We start from the raw sequence: 15,960 nt of genomic DNA, 5'->3' as shown, positions 1-15,960 counted from the left end.
GTATAGATGTAATTGGATTTCAGGTTTTCAAATGTTGTTTTGTGTGTAAAAACTGTATGTATCTAATCAATCTGTTTTTTTGTAGCTAAATGTAAAAAATAAAATAAATTTTATCCTAAATCAGGTAACAATCCATTTCAGAAAAAAAATACATACATTAATATAATGTTTTACATAATTAATTGTTATTAAGGGCCGGCGCGCCTCAGTGCCGTCCACCCCGAGAAACTGACACAGCAATTAGTGCTTGGCCAGGGCCCTAAATGTCCCTTGGGTAGAATGCCTAGCGAACCCCGAGGGCCCATTTTAAGGGCGTGTGATGGGCTGAGGTGTTTTTAGTGGGTGAGGTCTCGCTACCCCTCTGAATAGCAGAGGGTTTTGAGTGTAGATCCAGCCCCACAGTCCCCGCGTTAAGTTCGATATTCTTGATGCGGGCCTGCATTAGTGCATTTCCATCTTATTAAAAAAAAGGGGCCTTAAATGCGCACATAGAAAGTACATTGGTGCACAGCTGGTTCGAACCTACGATCTCAGGGATGACGCACACTGATGCCACAAGGCGAACATTGCTTTTGTTAATTTTAATAGCCCTAATTAAAACAAATTTTAATAACAATAGTTCACTGGTCACTTTGACCGTATTTATCTTAGGGACGTAAGTTCATTTCAATTAAAATGTTATCAATGTTTTCAATTAGGAACAAATTGATATATTTAATAAAAACAAAACGACTAGCGAAATTAAATATGGTGTAATATTGAATAACTTTTGTATGGAAAATTACACAGCTGTGTTGTTGTAAGAAATTTGAACGCTTTTTTTTAAAGAACAGGGGGCAAACGGGCAGGAGGCTCACCTGTTGTTAAGTGATACCGCCCATGGACACTCTCGATGCTAGAGGGCTCGCGAGTGCGTTGCCGGCCTTTTAAGATTTTTTTATATAACAGGGGGCAAACGGGCAGGAGGCTCACCTGATGTTAAGTGATACCGCCCATGGACACTCTCGATGCTAGAGGGCTCGCGAGTGCGTTGCCGGCCTTTTAAGATTTTTGTTTATAACAGGGGGCAAACGGGCAGGAGGCTCACCTGATGTTAAGTGATACCGCCCATGGACACTCTCGATGCTACAGGGCTGGCGCGTTGCCGGCCTTTTAAGAATTTGTACGCTCTTGAAGGACCCTAAGTCGAATTGGTTCGGAAATACTTTAGTAGGCAGCTGGTTCCACAAAGTGGTGGTGCGTGGCAAAAACTGCCTTGAAAAACGCGCAGTTGTGGAACGGCGGACGTCGAGGTCGTATTATTGACGTATAACGAACCGTTAACTAAGTCTTGAACGGGTAGTTGAATAGGCGTAAAACTTTCTGAATATCAGAGGGATTTGAGTGTATACCCAACCCCAAAGCGCCCGTGTTATATTGACATCTTTGGCGCGGGCAGCACTATACAAGAAAAAACAAAACAGAAGATGGCCATGGTCACCAGCTGACGGGCGCTTTAAAGTCGAAGTCAAAAGTCAAAAATAATTTATTCATATAGGTAACATAATGTACACTTATGAACGTCAAAAAATAGAGAAATATACAGTACAGCATCTAATTTTACATTTACTGCCAGTTGTCAAATCAAGGGCGTAGAACCGAAGAAGAACTGGCAATAATCTCTCCGCCACTCTTTTTAATCGCTAATTTTTTTACACAATGATTGTAAGGAGCTGCAACCATTACACCATGTTCTATGTGACATCTTGAGTAATAAAGAATAATAAAATAAATTAAAAACAAAGATTTGTCCACTATCAGCAGGAGGCATGGTGAAATAGGAGCAAGCACTTACATACTCGTGAGAAAAACACGCAAATACGCAGTAGAAACAACTAATATCACCGCATACACGAATTCAAGTAGCACCAGTCACCACAAGAATAAAAATGAGATCGACTATATACTTACCAATAGTACCAGATAATTCGAAGATTGTCATGTCTTTTCAAATTTAAATTTTAACACAAATAAAAATGGGGGAGGACTTTGCCCGTGGGCACACAGAATCAGTTATCGTAGATTAACAAAAACAATAGCTAGAATTTATATATTTTGTATTCTGATATATGGGTATAAATAAATAAGTAGGGTGTCGCGACCATTAAGGCTTGAACAGTGCTCAAATCGGTCAACTAGCCCTAGTTTAAATTAAATTGTTGGAAGAACTGTCGCTCATATGCATTTGAAAAAAATATATATTGTGGGTTGAAGCCTACTGTATCGATTGATAAAATCAAAAAAGATAAAAGCAATACCAATTTCCCAAAAAAAAATTTACCATCGAACCGTAGATTAGACATAAATTACAAATTCGCTCCAAAACGGTTTATGCGATTTATTTTAATCTTACACGTATTATTAGATATAGCATATATTATTATTTTGATAAAAAAAAATTTGTATTAATTCGTTTCCTGGGCATGGAAAGTAATAAAAGGTAAATAAACTCAAGCGCAATGGGCTTCCCTCCGCAATTTCACACCCGCGAGCCCTGCATGCGGCTTGTCTTCACTCTTCAGTCCACCTCAACGCTTTGCGACGGGAGGACTACGCTTGTGTGTCGAAGCCAATAATAATTAAATATTTGCGTATTTTAGTTTTTACCCGCGGATTTTTTTAGAAATGCCAAAATATAAAAAGAAATATCAAGTGAGGCGAGGACATGAACTTCGGAAATTATTGTATGTTATAAATATATGTATATAAGTACCTACCCAAACAAAACTCAAATTTAGAGTTGTCAAGTTTCAAGTGCAACTTGTACAACCAAGTAAAATAAGTTGCTGAACCTGATACCTGATGGAATCTGAAAGTGGGTACTGGATCTCGAGGATGGTAAGCAGTAGACATACCGTCATTGAGCTCGTTGTAATCAGCTTAGCGAAACGATACAAGAAATTTGACTATATGAACCTGATAATGGTCTCCGAAGGTGGGGACCGGATCTCGAGGATGGTAAGCAGTAGACATGCCGTCATTGAGCTTGTTGTAATCAGCTCAGCAAGACGATACTAGAAATGTGACTATATGAACCTGATGATGAACTCCGAAGGTGGGTACTGGATCTCGAGGATGGTAAGCAGTAGACATACCGTCATTGAGCTCGTTGTAATCAGCTTAGCGAAACGATACTGGAAATGTGACTATATGAACCTGATGATGGACTCCGAAGGTTTATACTGAGTCTCGAGGATGGTAAACAGTAGACATACCGTCATTGAGCTCGTTGTAATCAGCTCAGCGAGACGATACAAGAAATTTGACTATATGAACCTGATAATGGTCTCCGAAGGTGGGGACCGGATCTCGAGGATGGTAAGCAGTAGACATGCCGTCATTGAGCTCGTTGTAATCAGCTCAGCAAGACGATACTAGAAATGTGACTATATGAACCTGATGATGAACTCCGAAGGTGGGTACTGGATCTCGAGGATGGTAAGCAGTAGACATACCGTCATTGAGCTCGTTGTAATCAGCTTAGCGAAACGATACTAGAAATGTGACTATATGAACCTGATGATGGACTCCGAAGGTGGATACTGAGTCTCGAGGATGGTAAACAGTAGACATACCGTCATTGAGCTCGTTGTAATCAGCTCAGCGAGACGATACAAGAAATTTTACTATATGAACCTGATAATGGTCTCCGAAGGTGGGGACCGGATCTCGAGGATGGTAAACAGTAGACATACCGTCATTGAGCTCGTTGTAATCAGCTCAGCGAGACGATACAAGAAATTTGACTATATGAACCTGATAATGGTCTCCGAAGGTGGGGACCGGATCTCGAGGATGGTAAGCAGTAGACATGCCGTCATTGAGCTCGTTGTAATCAGCTCAGCGAGACGATACTAGAAATGTGTTATATGAACCTGATGGTTGACTCCGAAGGTGGGTACTGGGTCTGATTGACTCTGATTTCATTTTCGGGCTTAGATATAACATGCTGCACTCGTAGGTTTCAGAACCAAGAAAAATATTTAAAATTTCAACTGGAAGACGAATCGTTGAAATTGATTATTTTTTCAATAAACTCAAAGAAATATAGTGGTATTATAGTAAATATTACCTTATATTTATTTAATATTAAATATTAATAAGTTCATATAGTCACATTTCTAGTATCGTCTCGCTGAGCTGATTACAACGAGCTCAATGATGGTATGTCTACTGCTTACCATCCTCGAGATCCAGTACCCACCTTCGGAGTCCATTATCAGGTTCATATAACACATTTCTAGTATCGTCTCGCTAAGCTGATTACAACGAGCTCAATGATGGTATGTCTACTGCTTACCATCCTCGAGATCCAGTACCCACCTTCGGAGTCCATTATCAGTTTCATATAGTCACATTTCTAGTATCGTCTCGCTGAGCTGATTACAACGAGCTCAATGACGGTATGTCTACTGCTTACCATCCTCGAGATCCAGTACCCACCTTCGGAGTTCATCATCAGGTTCATATAGTCACATTTCTAGTATCGTCTTGCTGAGCTGATTACAACGAGCTCAATGACGGCATGTCTACTGCTTACCATCCTCGAGATCCGGTCCCCACCTTCGGAGACCATTATCAGGTTCATATAGTCAAATTTCTTGTATCGTCTCGCTGAGCTGATTACAACGAGCTCAATGACGGTATGTCTACTGTTTACCATCCTCGAGACTCAGTATCCACCTTCGGAGTCCATCATCAGGTTCATATAGTCACATTTCTAGTATCGTTTCGCTGAGCTGATTACAACGAGCTCAATGACGGTATGTCTACTGCTTACCATCCTCGAGACCTTGTACCCACCTTCGGAGTCCATCATCAGGTTCATATAGTCACATTTCTTGTATCGTCTCGCTGAGCTGATTACAACGAGCTCAATGACGGTATGTCTGCTGCTTACCATCCTCGAGATCCAGCACCAACCATCAGAGTCCATCGTCAGCTGATGATGATGACTCGGTTTCGGTATTTTGGCAATACTGACATTAAAAAGTTTTAACCTCAGAACGAATTAAACATGTAAAAAAATCATGTATGTACTAGTTAAATAATTGGCAGCCACCATTTTTTCTAGACCAATATTTATTTATAAATTTTTATATTTAGCTAATAATTGGTTTCGTATTCACGTAGTTTTGTTAGACTATTCACTATTTTGTTAGACTAGATGGCGTTAGTAAATTATTGTTTGTAGTAGAGGTCAAATCCTCAAAGTCATCGGCGTATGTTAGAGTCTTAAATGTTTGCCGCGGTGGTGTTAATACATAAGTACCAAAAATTTAGTAAAATTTGTATAATTTATTACTTATGATTTTTATATTTCATTCTCGTGATGTATTACGATGTCTAACGTCTATTAAACGATTTAATATTTGGCGGCACACAAAAAGATAAAAACTATATACTTACTACAACACACTCCATAAATAGTTTATGACAAATATTTTAAATATACAGAATAAACTAATATTTGCTTCAATAATAATAATTAAAAGTTTATTACAAGCTATTAATTAAAATATATTTTTTAATTGATATAATTTAATAATATTAACATAATTATATGTTCGCAAAATTTGGCGGCATATAAAAGTGACGCGGAACATAGGTTGAGGATCACTGTCTTACGGTAATTATATCGGTCATACTGTTTTAAAATACGAAGAGTGTTCTATACTAAAATGTTAGAAATAGTTTTGTCACTATTGAAAGATAACGGTGATTTTAGTGATAAGTATTTTGTAATATACCTGCTATATTGATAGATATCTTGACCTCATTAGATGAAAATGAGCACAAAAAGCAACGAAACGTTTTAATATTTGGTACAGAAGAACTTTATGACGCGTTATAAAAAACAAAATGACATGTAACATGAACTAAAACTAAACTAAAATCTAAAAAAGGTTAATGTGTCTTACTAAATCTATATAGGAGACAGAAGAGATGAACTGGCCGCCACTCTTTTTAATCGTCAATATTTTTTGTTTTATACAACGTTTGCAAAGAGCTGCAACCATTACACCATGTTCATTCCACCAGTTCACCATTCATGAGACATCTTGAGTAATAAAGAATAATAAAATAAATTAAAAACAAAGATTTGTCCTGTATCAGCAGGAGGCATGGTGAAATAGGAGCACGCACTTACATACTCGTGGGAACAACTCAACAAAAACTATTTACGTAACTCAGACATGTAGAATATACCTTTAGATTAAAACACACACACATAAATAAAAACAATAATATAAAAATATCTAGGTATCCTTTAATAGACATCCTTTGTTTTTATTTTAATATTCAATATTTTTTACACACTTACAATTTATTACATATATGCAGTAGATTTCATTTATTTACAACCTTGTTTGTAGCCAATACTTGGCTGTAACGACTGTAAATTAGCCTCTTGAATCACTACATAGTATAAAACAAAGTCGCTTTCTCTGTCCCTTTGTTCCTTTGTATGCTTAAATCTTTTAAACTACGCAACGGATTTTGATGCGTTTTTTTTTATAGAGAGAGAGATTCAAGAGGAAGGTTTATATGTATAATAACATCCATTAAATAGTGGAAAAGTACTGTTATTTTTGAGGTTTTTTAATGTGATGTCGTAAATAATTACATTTTTTCCGCTTACATTGCAAACGCAGGCTGAACCCTACTAGTTTTATCAAAATAATGTACTAAGTATTGTACACATTGAAAAGGTCTACAGAAAACTCCATGATGGTATATGTCTATCTCTTATCGATAACCCACATTTTTCTATACAACGTGCACAGATTTTCTGTAGTATATTTAGTATCAGCATTGCACCCGTGCGAAGCCGGGGCGGGTCGCTAGTTTAATAATATGTATTTATTTTTTGACGTTCATAAGTGTACATTGTTACATACATGAAATTTTAACTTTTGACTGATAAGTGATAAACGATAGCTTTATATGTTACACAGTAATTACGGGATAACTCAGTTCTGGTCTCTTTTCAGCATACCTGGGCAAAAGGACATCCGTACTCCGACTGAAGACAGCCCTTCGTACAGATGAGAGAGTTCGTCTGATGAACGAAATCCTTTCTGGTATACAGGTCATAAAGATGTATACTTGGGAGAAGCCGTTTGCTGATTTGGTGGCGAAGGCCAGGAAGTAAGTCTTTTCACAATACAGGATAAAACCCAGAGGCTCTTTTATCTCTGCCTTTTTTATTTAAGAAATGTATTAAAGAAAAGGTGTGTAAAAAGGCTTATGAAGTTAACGATAATCTAGTTGGTAAAAGGGCCTGGTACTAGTGCTAGACAGGCTATTTCTAATTTGCGATATTTGTTTTAAAATAAGTGTTTTCCGAAACAATTCGACTTAGGATCCTTCAAGAAAAGAGCGTACCAATTCTTAAAAGGCCGACAGCGCAATCGCGCGCCCTCTCGCATCGAAAGTGTCCATGGGCGGCGGTATCACTTAACATCAGGTGAGCCTCCTGCCCGTTTGCCCCCTGTTCTATAAAAAAACCGTTTGATAATACCAACTTCACTGTGATGAACTTATGTTTAAAATATATCTTTTTATACATGTTTATATTGATGTTATTAAATATATATATTGTTCCTTGAGGAATTAGCATCGAACGGTCTCTTTTAAATGAACTAAATGAACGAAATGAATACATTGCGGTTTTCATTTGAACTGAACAAGGCTAAATTCTTATTAATTGATTGTACTTTGCAATGACTCATTCTTTATACGAATAAAATGTCATAGATCTAAAGAGAGATCAAGAGCTAAGCTATAAACTAGAAATAAGTCGCGTGCGCATCAATGCCATTTATTTTGTATTATTTATTTACAAATAAACAAATCAGTGGCACTACAACCTCTTTAGGTCCTGGCTTGATTTCTGAATCTGTTTCATAATCATTTGTGATTTGTCAATCTAATAGGCAAGTAGGTGATCAGCCTCCAGTGCCTCACACACATCGTGGACTTTTTGGATCTAAGACATGTCGTTTTCTTTCACCGTTCCAGCAAATGTTAAATGCGCACATAGAAATTCCATTGGTGCACAGTCCGGGATCGAACCTACGACCTCAGGTATGAGAGTCGCACGCTGAAGCCACTAGGCCAACACTGCTCTATTATTTATTTAATCGTTCTAAATTAAATAAAAGCATCGATACTTTGCCTTTCTCGACCCAAGTTAGTCCAAATTTCTACTACATACAGGAAGTTAGGGAAAACGGATGTGAAGGTATCGGAAGCCGATTCGGTCACACAGTGATACTTGAGTGATTTTTCTAATTAAGACAGAATCTTGTTTCTCATGTATGTGAAACAAGATCAAATCTTGTTTGTTTGTTAATAATGTTGTATGTTTTAATGAGATTAAAATTCTTTAAGCGTTCTTTGAGCAGTGTTGGCCTAGTGGCTTCAGCGTGCGACTCTCATACCTGAGCTCGTAGATTCGATCCCCAGCTGTGCACCAATGAACATTCTATGTGCGTATTTAACATTTGCTCGAACGGTGAAGGAAAACATCGTGAGGAAACCGACATGTCTTAGACCCAAAAAGTCGACGATGCGTGTCAGGCACAGGAGGCTGATCACCTACTTGCCTATTAGTTTTAAAAATGATCATGAAACAGATTCAGAAATCTGAGGCCAGAACCTAAAGAGGTTGTAGCGCCACTGATTTATTTGTATTAAAAATTCTTTAAACCTACACATTGCAGGGACATCTTAGATTTGATTGCGATACAGCTTTCGTTCTTATCTGCTTGGAAGGATTTAGCAGCTGAACGGTTAATCCTGATAAGCCATAGGCTTTTTGGCTTATGGATTATTCTGTCTACCTTATTGAGATGCGCGAGCAAATAAAATTCTCAGCAATGGCATAGTGGCTTAGCTGTCTCTTATCTCTAAGGTCGTAGGGTTCGATTCCTCGCTATGCACCAATGGACATTCTATCGGAACATTTATCTCGCTCGTAAGGTGAAGGACATCGTGAGCAAATCGGTTTGGCTTACTCAAAAAGTTCTCTTATTCTATTCTGAAAAAGTTGACCGTGTATGTCAGGGAAGCTGATCACGTACTTGCCTATTAGATTGACAAATGATGATATAACAAATACAGAAATCTGCAGACCTAAAAAATTTATTGTAGCACTACTCTTAAAAAAAAAGACGTCTTCCGTTCCGTCTGCAAATAAGTTCAATGTAAAACTTAATTCATTATATTTTATAAAACTGATTAAGTAGTCGTAAACTTAATAAATATACAAAATAAAATGGATAGTAGCCAAATCATTATAATATTGGCATTTTACGTTTCATCATAAATGTATTTTCTATGGAAGGTAGTTAAAAAACTTTTAAGTTATAAAAACGCAACTACCCTCTCCCGAATCTATATTTTTTATTTAATTTTAATTCTCTTTTCAATGTGTACAGTCTGTGCTGGAATCTCTACATAGCGACAGTTTAAAAATAACATTATTACAGGCAAGAAATAAAGCAGATAAAAGCCACATCATACATCCGAGGAGTGTTGACGTCTTTCATCATGTTCACAACCAGGATTTGTCTGTTCTTCTCTATCCTGGCGTTTGTTTTGGAGAATAATGTTATCAGCGCCAAGCAAGTGTTCGTCGTCACCAGTTTCTACAATATCCTGAGACAGACCATGACTGTCTTCTTCCCACAAGGTAATTTATTTATTTATATAGGCATATTTAAAAAATAAGGGCCGTACGCTTATATTTCAGTATCGACAAGTCATAACACGTTTAAAATTGTACATATCTGTATGTGCACTACTCGTGCAGTCATTTCAGGTGTTGTTTTGATTCAGTAGTAATTTTGCTAGTTGTGCGTAGAGTAGACAATTTCCGCGATAATCGTTTCTCCCGCCAGCTATGAAGTTCGCGCTGTAATAAGATTTTTGTGTGCAAAAGGACACATTGTTACCGGTGATGAGACGTGGATATCCTGCGTCAATCCAGAAACAAAACAGCAATCAATGCAATGGCGCCACTCAACCTCACCAAAACCAAAAAAAATTAAACATTTAAGCTTTGAAAATGACAAGGAACTTCAGAACGCCGTTGAAAACTGATTCGACTCGTATACGGAGTTTGTTTAGTAAATATATATGGGCGGCGGTATCACTTAACATCAGGTGAGCCTCCAAATTTGCCTCCTATCACATAAAAAAGCCATGCCATTGGAATACCTTATGCAGATTTTTGAAGTGAAACTTCTTTCGCATGAGAGTAAAATTTTTACGGATAAAACGTCACGAAGATGTGCAGCGTTTTGTCGAACAAAAGGGAGAGAGCGATTGTGAGCGATTGAGAGAGAGTGAGAAGAAGATCGAGAAATACACGCTATTGGTTGATGTATTCGTTTAGTAGTTATATATTAGAATTTTAGATGGCAATTCTGTTGCTTAACATTTTGTGCAGTAAACGCAGATTTTTTATTTATGTATATTATCATTAACAGTGTGGAAACTGTGACTATAGATAAATATATACATGGAGTTATCATATACTGGTCATGTACATGTGTACTTTGTACGCACGCACTTTTTTTTATGTTATCATTTATATCCGTTACACAAGTTTATTTAAATTTCCAGTTAAAGCATTTTAGTAACAGTTTATTGCTTCTAATATATTATACATTTAAATGAGCAATTCTTGTATATATATATATATATATATATTTGGAATCTCAGAATCGGCTCCAACCATTTTCATGAAATTTAGTATACGGAAAGGGGGTTTCGGGGGCGAAAAATCTATCTAGCTATGAATCACTTCTATGAAATGTCATTTTATTCGTGTTTTATCAACTTAAACATAGAATTTCTCGTTTAAAGTCCGTATTAAAGACTTAAATATGAATATCTATCTTTATTCGATAATTGTATTCATATTTTATCATTGTATAAGTATGTAATTCGTACTTACAATACAAAACACAATTTATAAAAATAAAAAAAACCAGGTCATCCAGGTACTGTATATTATTTTCAATGTTTAGGTATCGCACAAGTCGCCGAAGCGACGATATCCATAAAACGTCTTCAGAACTTTATGCTATATGAAGATACGAGTAAGCCTGTGCCGGGGTTGGCAGAAATACAGACATCCAAAAAGAAGGAGGGCCAAGTACGGGATTCGACAGCCTCATCAGTTAAAGGCGACTTGGATAAGGAAAAGGAAACATCGAAGCAGTCTCTGGAGTCGCCGTTAGTCCCCAAGAAGCATGATGATAAAGGAAACGGTAATTTTTTTCATCTATTTGACGTCACTTTCTGTCACTGGTCCAAAACCATTTGAACTAGTGATTTAGTGATAATGTACGTAAATATCAAGTGCTAAAGAGTGTCTGCAAAGAACACAAGAACAGAGTGTCTTCCTTTAATAGAGACTGTAAGTAGTGTAAGGACACTTACTTATATAATAATCCTTTTTAGTTAATTAGGTTAGACTTAAATTACTTATTAGTCTTAAGTTAGGCTAGATCGTAATGTTCCATGATGTCTTAGTGAAGACACATGTATATAGAAAAAAAAACTTCCTGTCACTGAGACTGCACGAAAGCGCACACAATTTAATTAATAAATTAATCGTAATTACATATAGTTTACATTTACAATATTTTATTAAGTTTATTGTAAATATTTAAATTTATTGTAAAAACCTGTGTTACCCCAACAAACCACTGACGTAAAACTTATCCGTGGAGCCAGATGTGCTACATTGTAATGCCCATGCCCGTTTGTCCCCTGTTCTTTAAAAAAAACATGCAATAGATGTGTCATAGATAGTTATATCAATCAAATCAAATCAAAAATAATTTATTCATATAGGTAACATAATGTACACTTATGAACGTCAAAAAAATATATACTTTAATTTTTATTTATAGTTATACGATAGATAGATATGTTAATTATGGTTATTCGCAACGGATTGGACAAGTAGTAGCTGTCTTATGCACAGCCTTGTACAGACAATGACGGCCTTTTAGATAGTATAAAGTTTATTACCATGATTACGATGTTAATTGTCTTTGTCTAGCTATGCTCTGGAGTTTCAGTTGTATTAATTTGGTCAAAACAGCACGAAAAAGGCAATACAACAATGCCTTTTTTTCTAGATCTAGAAATAGACTTTTAAATGCAAAAATAATAATGTTTTTTTACTTTTTTTTATTGTTAATAATTACCGCAACGTACGCGATTTAGAGATGTTTAGTTTTTTTTTACACTGTTGATACAGAACTGTTACCTTTTTTTGTAAATATTCTATAGTTTATGCTCATCAGGGATAATGTAGGATATTGGTGGAAGCATTTGTCAAATCAGTCCTGAAGTTTTGCAGCTTAATCAATACAAACATACAAAGACACAATCAAATGTTTCCTTTTTATAATATAAGTAATTTATTTATTGTGAAATGACTGTGTCTGTAATAAATAATAAACAAATATATTTATATGCCTGCATCAGTTGTCTAAATAATAAAATATATTTTGTAAATTTAGAATATGTACAATATTTTTAACTTACAAACAAATAATCATAAAAATTAAAATTAAATTAAATTTTGGTCCCTATGGCAATGTATAATAATCAGTAGTATAACCGAAACGTGTTATAGGAAATTGCGTTGTAGAAATATCGTAAAACCGTTTTTTTTTTCAAATTCGTATTCCTATTTTTTGAACAATTAAAAAAATAGGAATACGAATTTGATAAAGTTATTTAGATTAATTTTATAGCAACTAATTAACTTGACAAATTATTATAAATTTCACAACAGAAATATATCTTGAGAAACCTTCGCGTTATTTGAAACTATACTTTTAAGGTTGGCAGAATTTTCTCATTTTCATTCAATCAAATCAAAATTCGTTTATTCAGTTTAGATGCGTCTTAGGTTAGGTTAGGTTAGGCTTATGAATGTCAAAAACGTTTACAAAATTCGAGAAACAGCAAAACTACGCCATCCGTTCGCAAAACTACCAGGAGGCCTTGTTCTGAGAAGAACGGGGAAGAAACTCAGCAAGTTTTACCACTTGCTGAGTTTCTTCCCCGTACTTCTACATAACAATAATTCAAAGGGAAATGTCATAAACCACAACGTCATTTAAGCTACATAAGTAAAATAAAATAAAAATCAATAATTAAATAAACATGATAATGACATTTAACTCGAATTAATACAATGTAACATCAATTAAATGAAGAAACCTTAACGATCTTTAAGTATTTAGTTCAACTAGTCTTAACGTAGCACGCAATGCATATAATCCTTTTGTCATTCCATTCCCATTTCATATTCAAGACAAGAAGTGTGTTTGTACGGCTTCATTATTTGCAATAATTTTGAAACTTTGGGACTTTAACGTTGACCTATCAGGGAGCCGATGGCTGTCGCACGCAGTCGCCTTCAGCCCACAGGGGCACATTTAGCGAACCCCGAGGATTAAGGGCGTGTGATGGGCTGAGGTGTTTTAGTGGGTGGGGTCTCGCTACCCCTCTGAATAGCAGAGGGATTGGAGTGTAGATCCAGCCCCACAGTCCCCGCGTCAAGTTCGATATTCTTGATGCGGGCCTGCATGAGTGCATTACCACCTCATTAAAAAAAACATGGGCTCATGCGTCTAAAAGAAGGGATGATGACGTATCCAATGCTTCCACATTGTACCCGGCCCCAGCTTCATTAAACAGGGCGAATTGGCCGATGTGATTGGCCCTTGATGAGTCAAGGTCCATTAGTTGATTTGAGAACTGGCAGTAAATGTAATATTAGAAGCATTTGATATGTATTTCTTTATTGACGGTCATAAGTGTACATTGTGTTACCTAAATGAATAAATGATTTTGGATAGGCACGTATGGCAGAACTATGACACACCAAGGCCACAGTATTATCGAATAGCGATACCTTATTATATATACCAATAACACAACCTTGATTATACTATATATAGTCAGATTATATTATATAGTCCTTAGTGAAATCGCTAGTAAGAATTATTCTGACTGCCGTTTTAAAAGCTAGATTAAAAGGACGGCAATGCACTCGCGAGCCCTCTGGCATTGAGAGTGTCCATGGGCATTCTGCCCGTTTGCCCCCTGTTCTATATTTTTTTTTTGTATTTTTAGGCATACACATTGATTTAGAATTTATAAATAAATCACAGTCCATACTACTTATTTTTTAGGTAACTTAGAAGCACCGCTGGAATCTGGTGAAGAGGATACAGAGGAACTGGCTACCAGGGTGGAAGAGGATGCGAGAGGTGTCCGACTCAAACATGCCACTGCCAAGTGGATAGTATCGCACGCAGAGAACACACTGACCGACATGTCTCTCACTATTAAACCCGGAAAGTGAGTAGTTTCTTACTTTTGTTAATTTTTCTATTAAAGCTAGTAGAAAAATTAAAGTAAGTAAGTGGTAGTAGCTGCCAACCCTTTTAGTTTAGTCCCTTAATTTAGTTCAAAAGTGCCATATTAGGTGGTATAATTGGAATATTTTTTTTGATTTGAAATGAAATCGTTTATTGAATAATAACATTGGCGTTATTATTTCATATATCTTATATATAAAATTCTCGTGTCACGGTGTTAGTAACCGAACTCCTCCGAAACGGCTCGACCGATTCTCATGAAATTTTGTGTGCGTATTGGGTAGGTCTGAGAATCGAACAACATTTTTCATCCCCCTAAATGTTTAGGGTGGTCCACCCTTAAATTTTTATTTTTTAGGAAAACATTTTTCGTTTTTATTTTTTTACGATACACCATACAAAAATACATGCAACCCTAAATTGTCACCCCTCTACAATCATCCCTTATGTTTTTTTTGTTAATTAAAAACTTTTTTTGGCACAAAAACATGGCAAAACAACGTTTGCCGGGTCAGCTAGTATATGTATAATATCTATCACAAAAAGTATTTTTGATTACGGCCCGCAAACGTATTTGCAGAAGTTTGGCCCTCAACATGTCAAAGGATACCTGGATTGAAACAATCTATTTTTCAGGTTAATTGCGGTCATAGGCCCAGTGGGTGCTGGCAAATCTTCGCTCTTACATGTCCTACTCCGGGAGCTGCCTTTAGTCTCAGGTTCGGTGCACGTCGGTGGCACGGTGTCTTACGCGAGCCAGGAACCGTGGCTATTTGCGGGTAAGACCCAAAAACAATGTGATCCTATTGTAGAAATTGTTAGTTCCTCATCAAATTTTTCATTCTTTATATCACAGCTTTTCTGTCTTCATTCTGTTTTTACAACAAACTCCCAAGCGAAATTAGAGAACTATCAGTAAATAATTCAAATTGTTAAAAGTAAATTAATTAATAAAGCCTTTTATAAATGTGACGAATCCTTAAATGATCCTAATCCTTGGGGTTGATTTGCTCCAGTTCAAACAATTTGTATTAAAAAAGAAACTTTCCGCCACTCTTTTCAATCGTCAAGCGATTGAAAAGAGTGGCGGAAAGTTTCTTGCCAGTTCTTCTTACCTGCTCTACGCCCTTGACTTGTGAACTGGTTGTAAATGTAAATTTAGAATTAATTTAATTTGTTTTTTTTGACGTTCATAAGTGTACATGTTCACCTATATGTATAAATATATTGTTACGAAGACGGGCCAACTGCAATGTTTTTAGATTTTTCCACTACTTAGAGAACTTTTCAGCAGGCTGAAATATGATTTATGACCGTTTCAGGAGAGGGTCAATCACATATTAGAAAATAGAAATTTACGTAATGTTGCCGTAGTTTTCAGGAGGCTGAAACATTTTTTCAGTCGGTTTCAGAACACGTATAGACGAATGGTACACTTTTTAGCAGACCCGTTTTCAGGCGTTTTCAGGCCTGGTTATACCCCTTAGAAGAAGGA

General features: G+C 36.3%; 1 protein-coding gene across 2 annotated transcripts in view; it reads left to right on the top strand.

The window, feature by feature from the left end:
* The window catches only part of LOC110999965 (ATP-binding cassette subfamily C member 4-like), a 64,760-nt gene that overhangs the window by 33,008 nt on the left and 15,792 nt on the right, over nucleotides 1-15,960 (top strand). For both annotated transcript variants that reach the window (XM_045633403.1, XM_045633402.1), the window contains 5 exons: nucleotides 7,035-7,191; nucleotides 9,537-9,739; nucleotides 11,082-11,324; nucleotides 14,277-14,445; nucleotides 15,102-15,244. In XM_045633403.1, coding sequence (XP_045489359.1) covers nucleotides 7,035-7,191; nucleotides 9,537-9,739; nucleotides 11,082-11,324; nucleotides 14,277-14,445; nucleotides 15,102-15,244 — 915 coding nt within the window. The remainder of the gene's footprint in view (nucleotides 1-7,034; nucleotides 7,192-9,536; nucleotides 9,740-11,081; nucleotides 11,325-14,276; nucleotides 14,446-15,101; nucleotides 15,245-15,960) is intronic.

The sequence above is a fragment of the Pieris rapae genome, chromosome 23 (assembly GCF_905147795.1).
Source record: "Pieris rapae chromosome 23, ilPieRapa1.1, whole genome shotgun sequence".
NCBI lineage: Eukaryota > Metazoa > Arthropoda > Insecta > Lepidoptera > Pieridae > Pieris > Pieris rapae.
The sequence above is the reverse complement of the archived record's forward strand: the minus strand, read 5'-3'. Positions and strand labels throughout refer to the sequence as shown.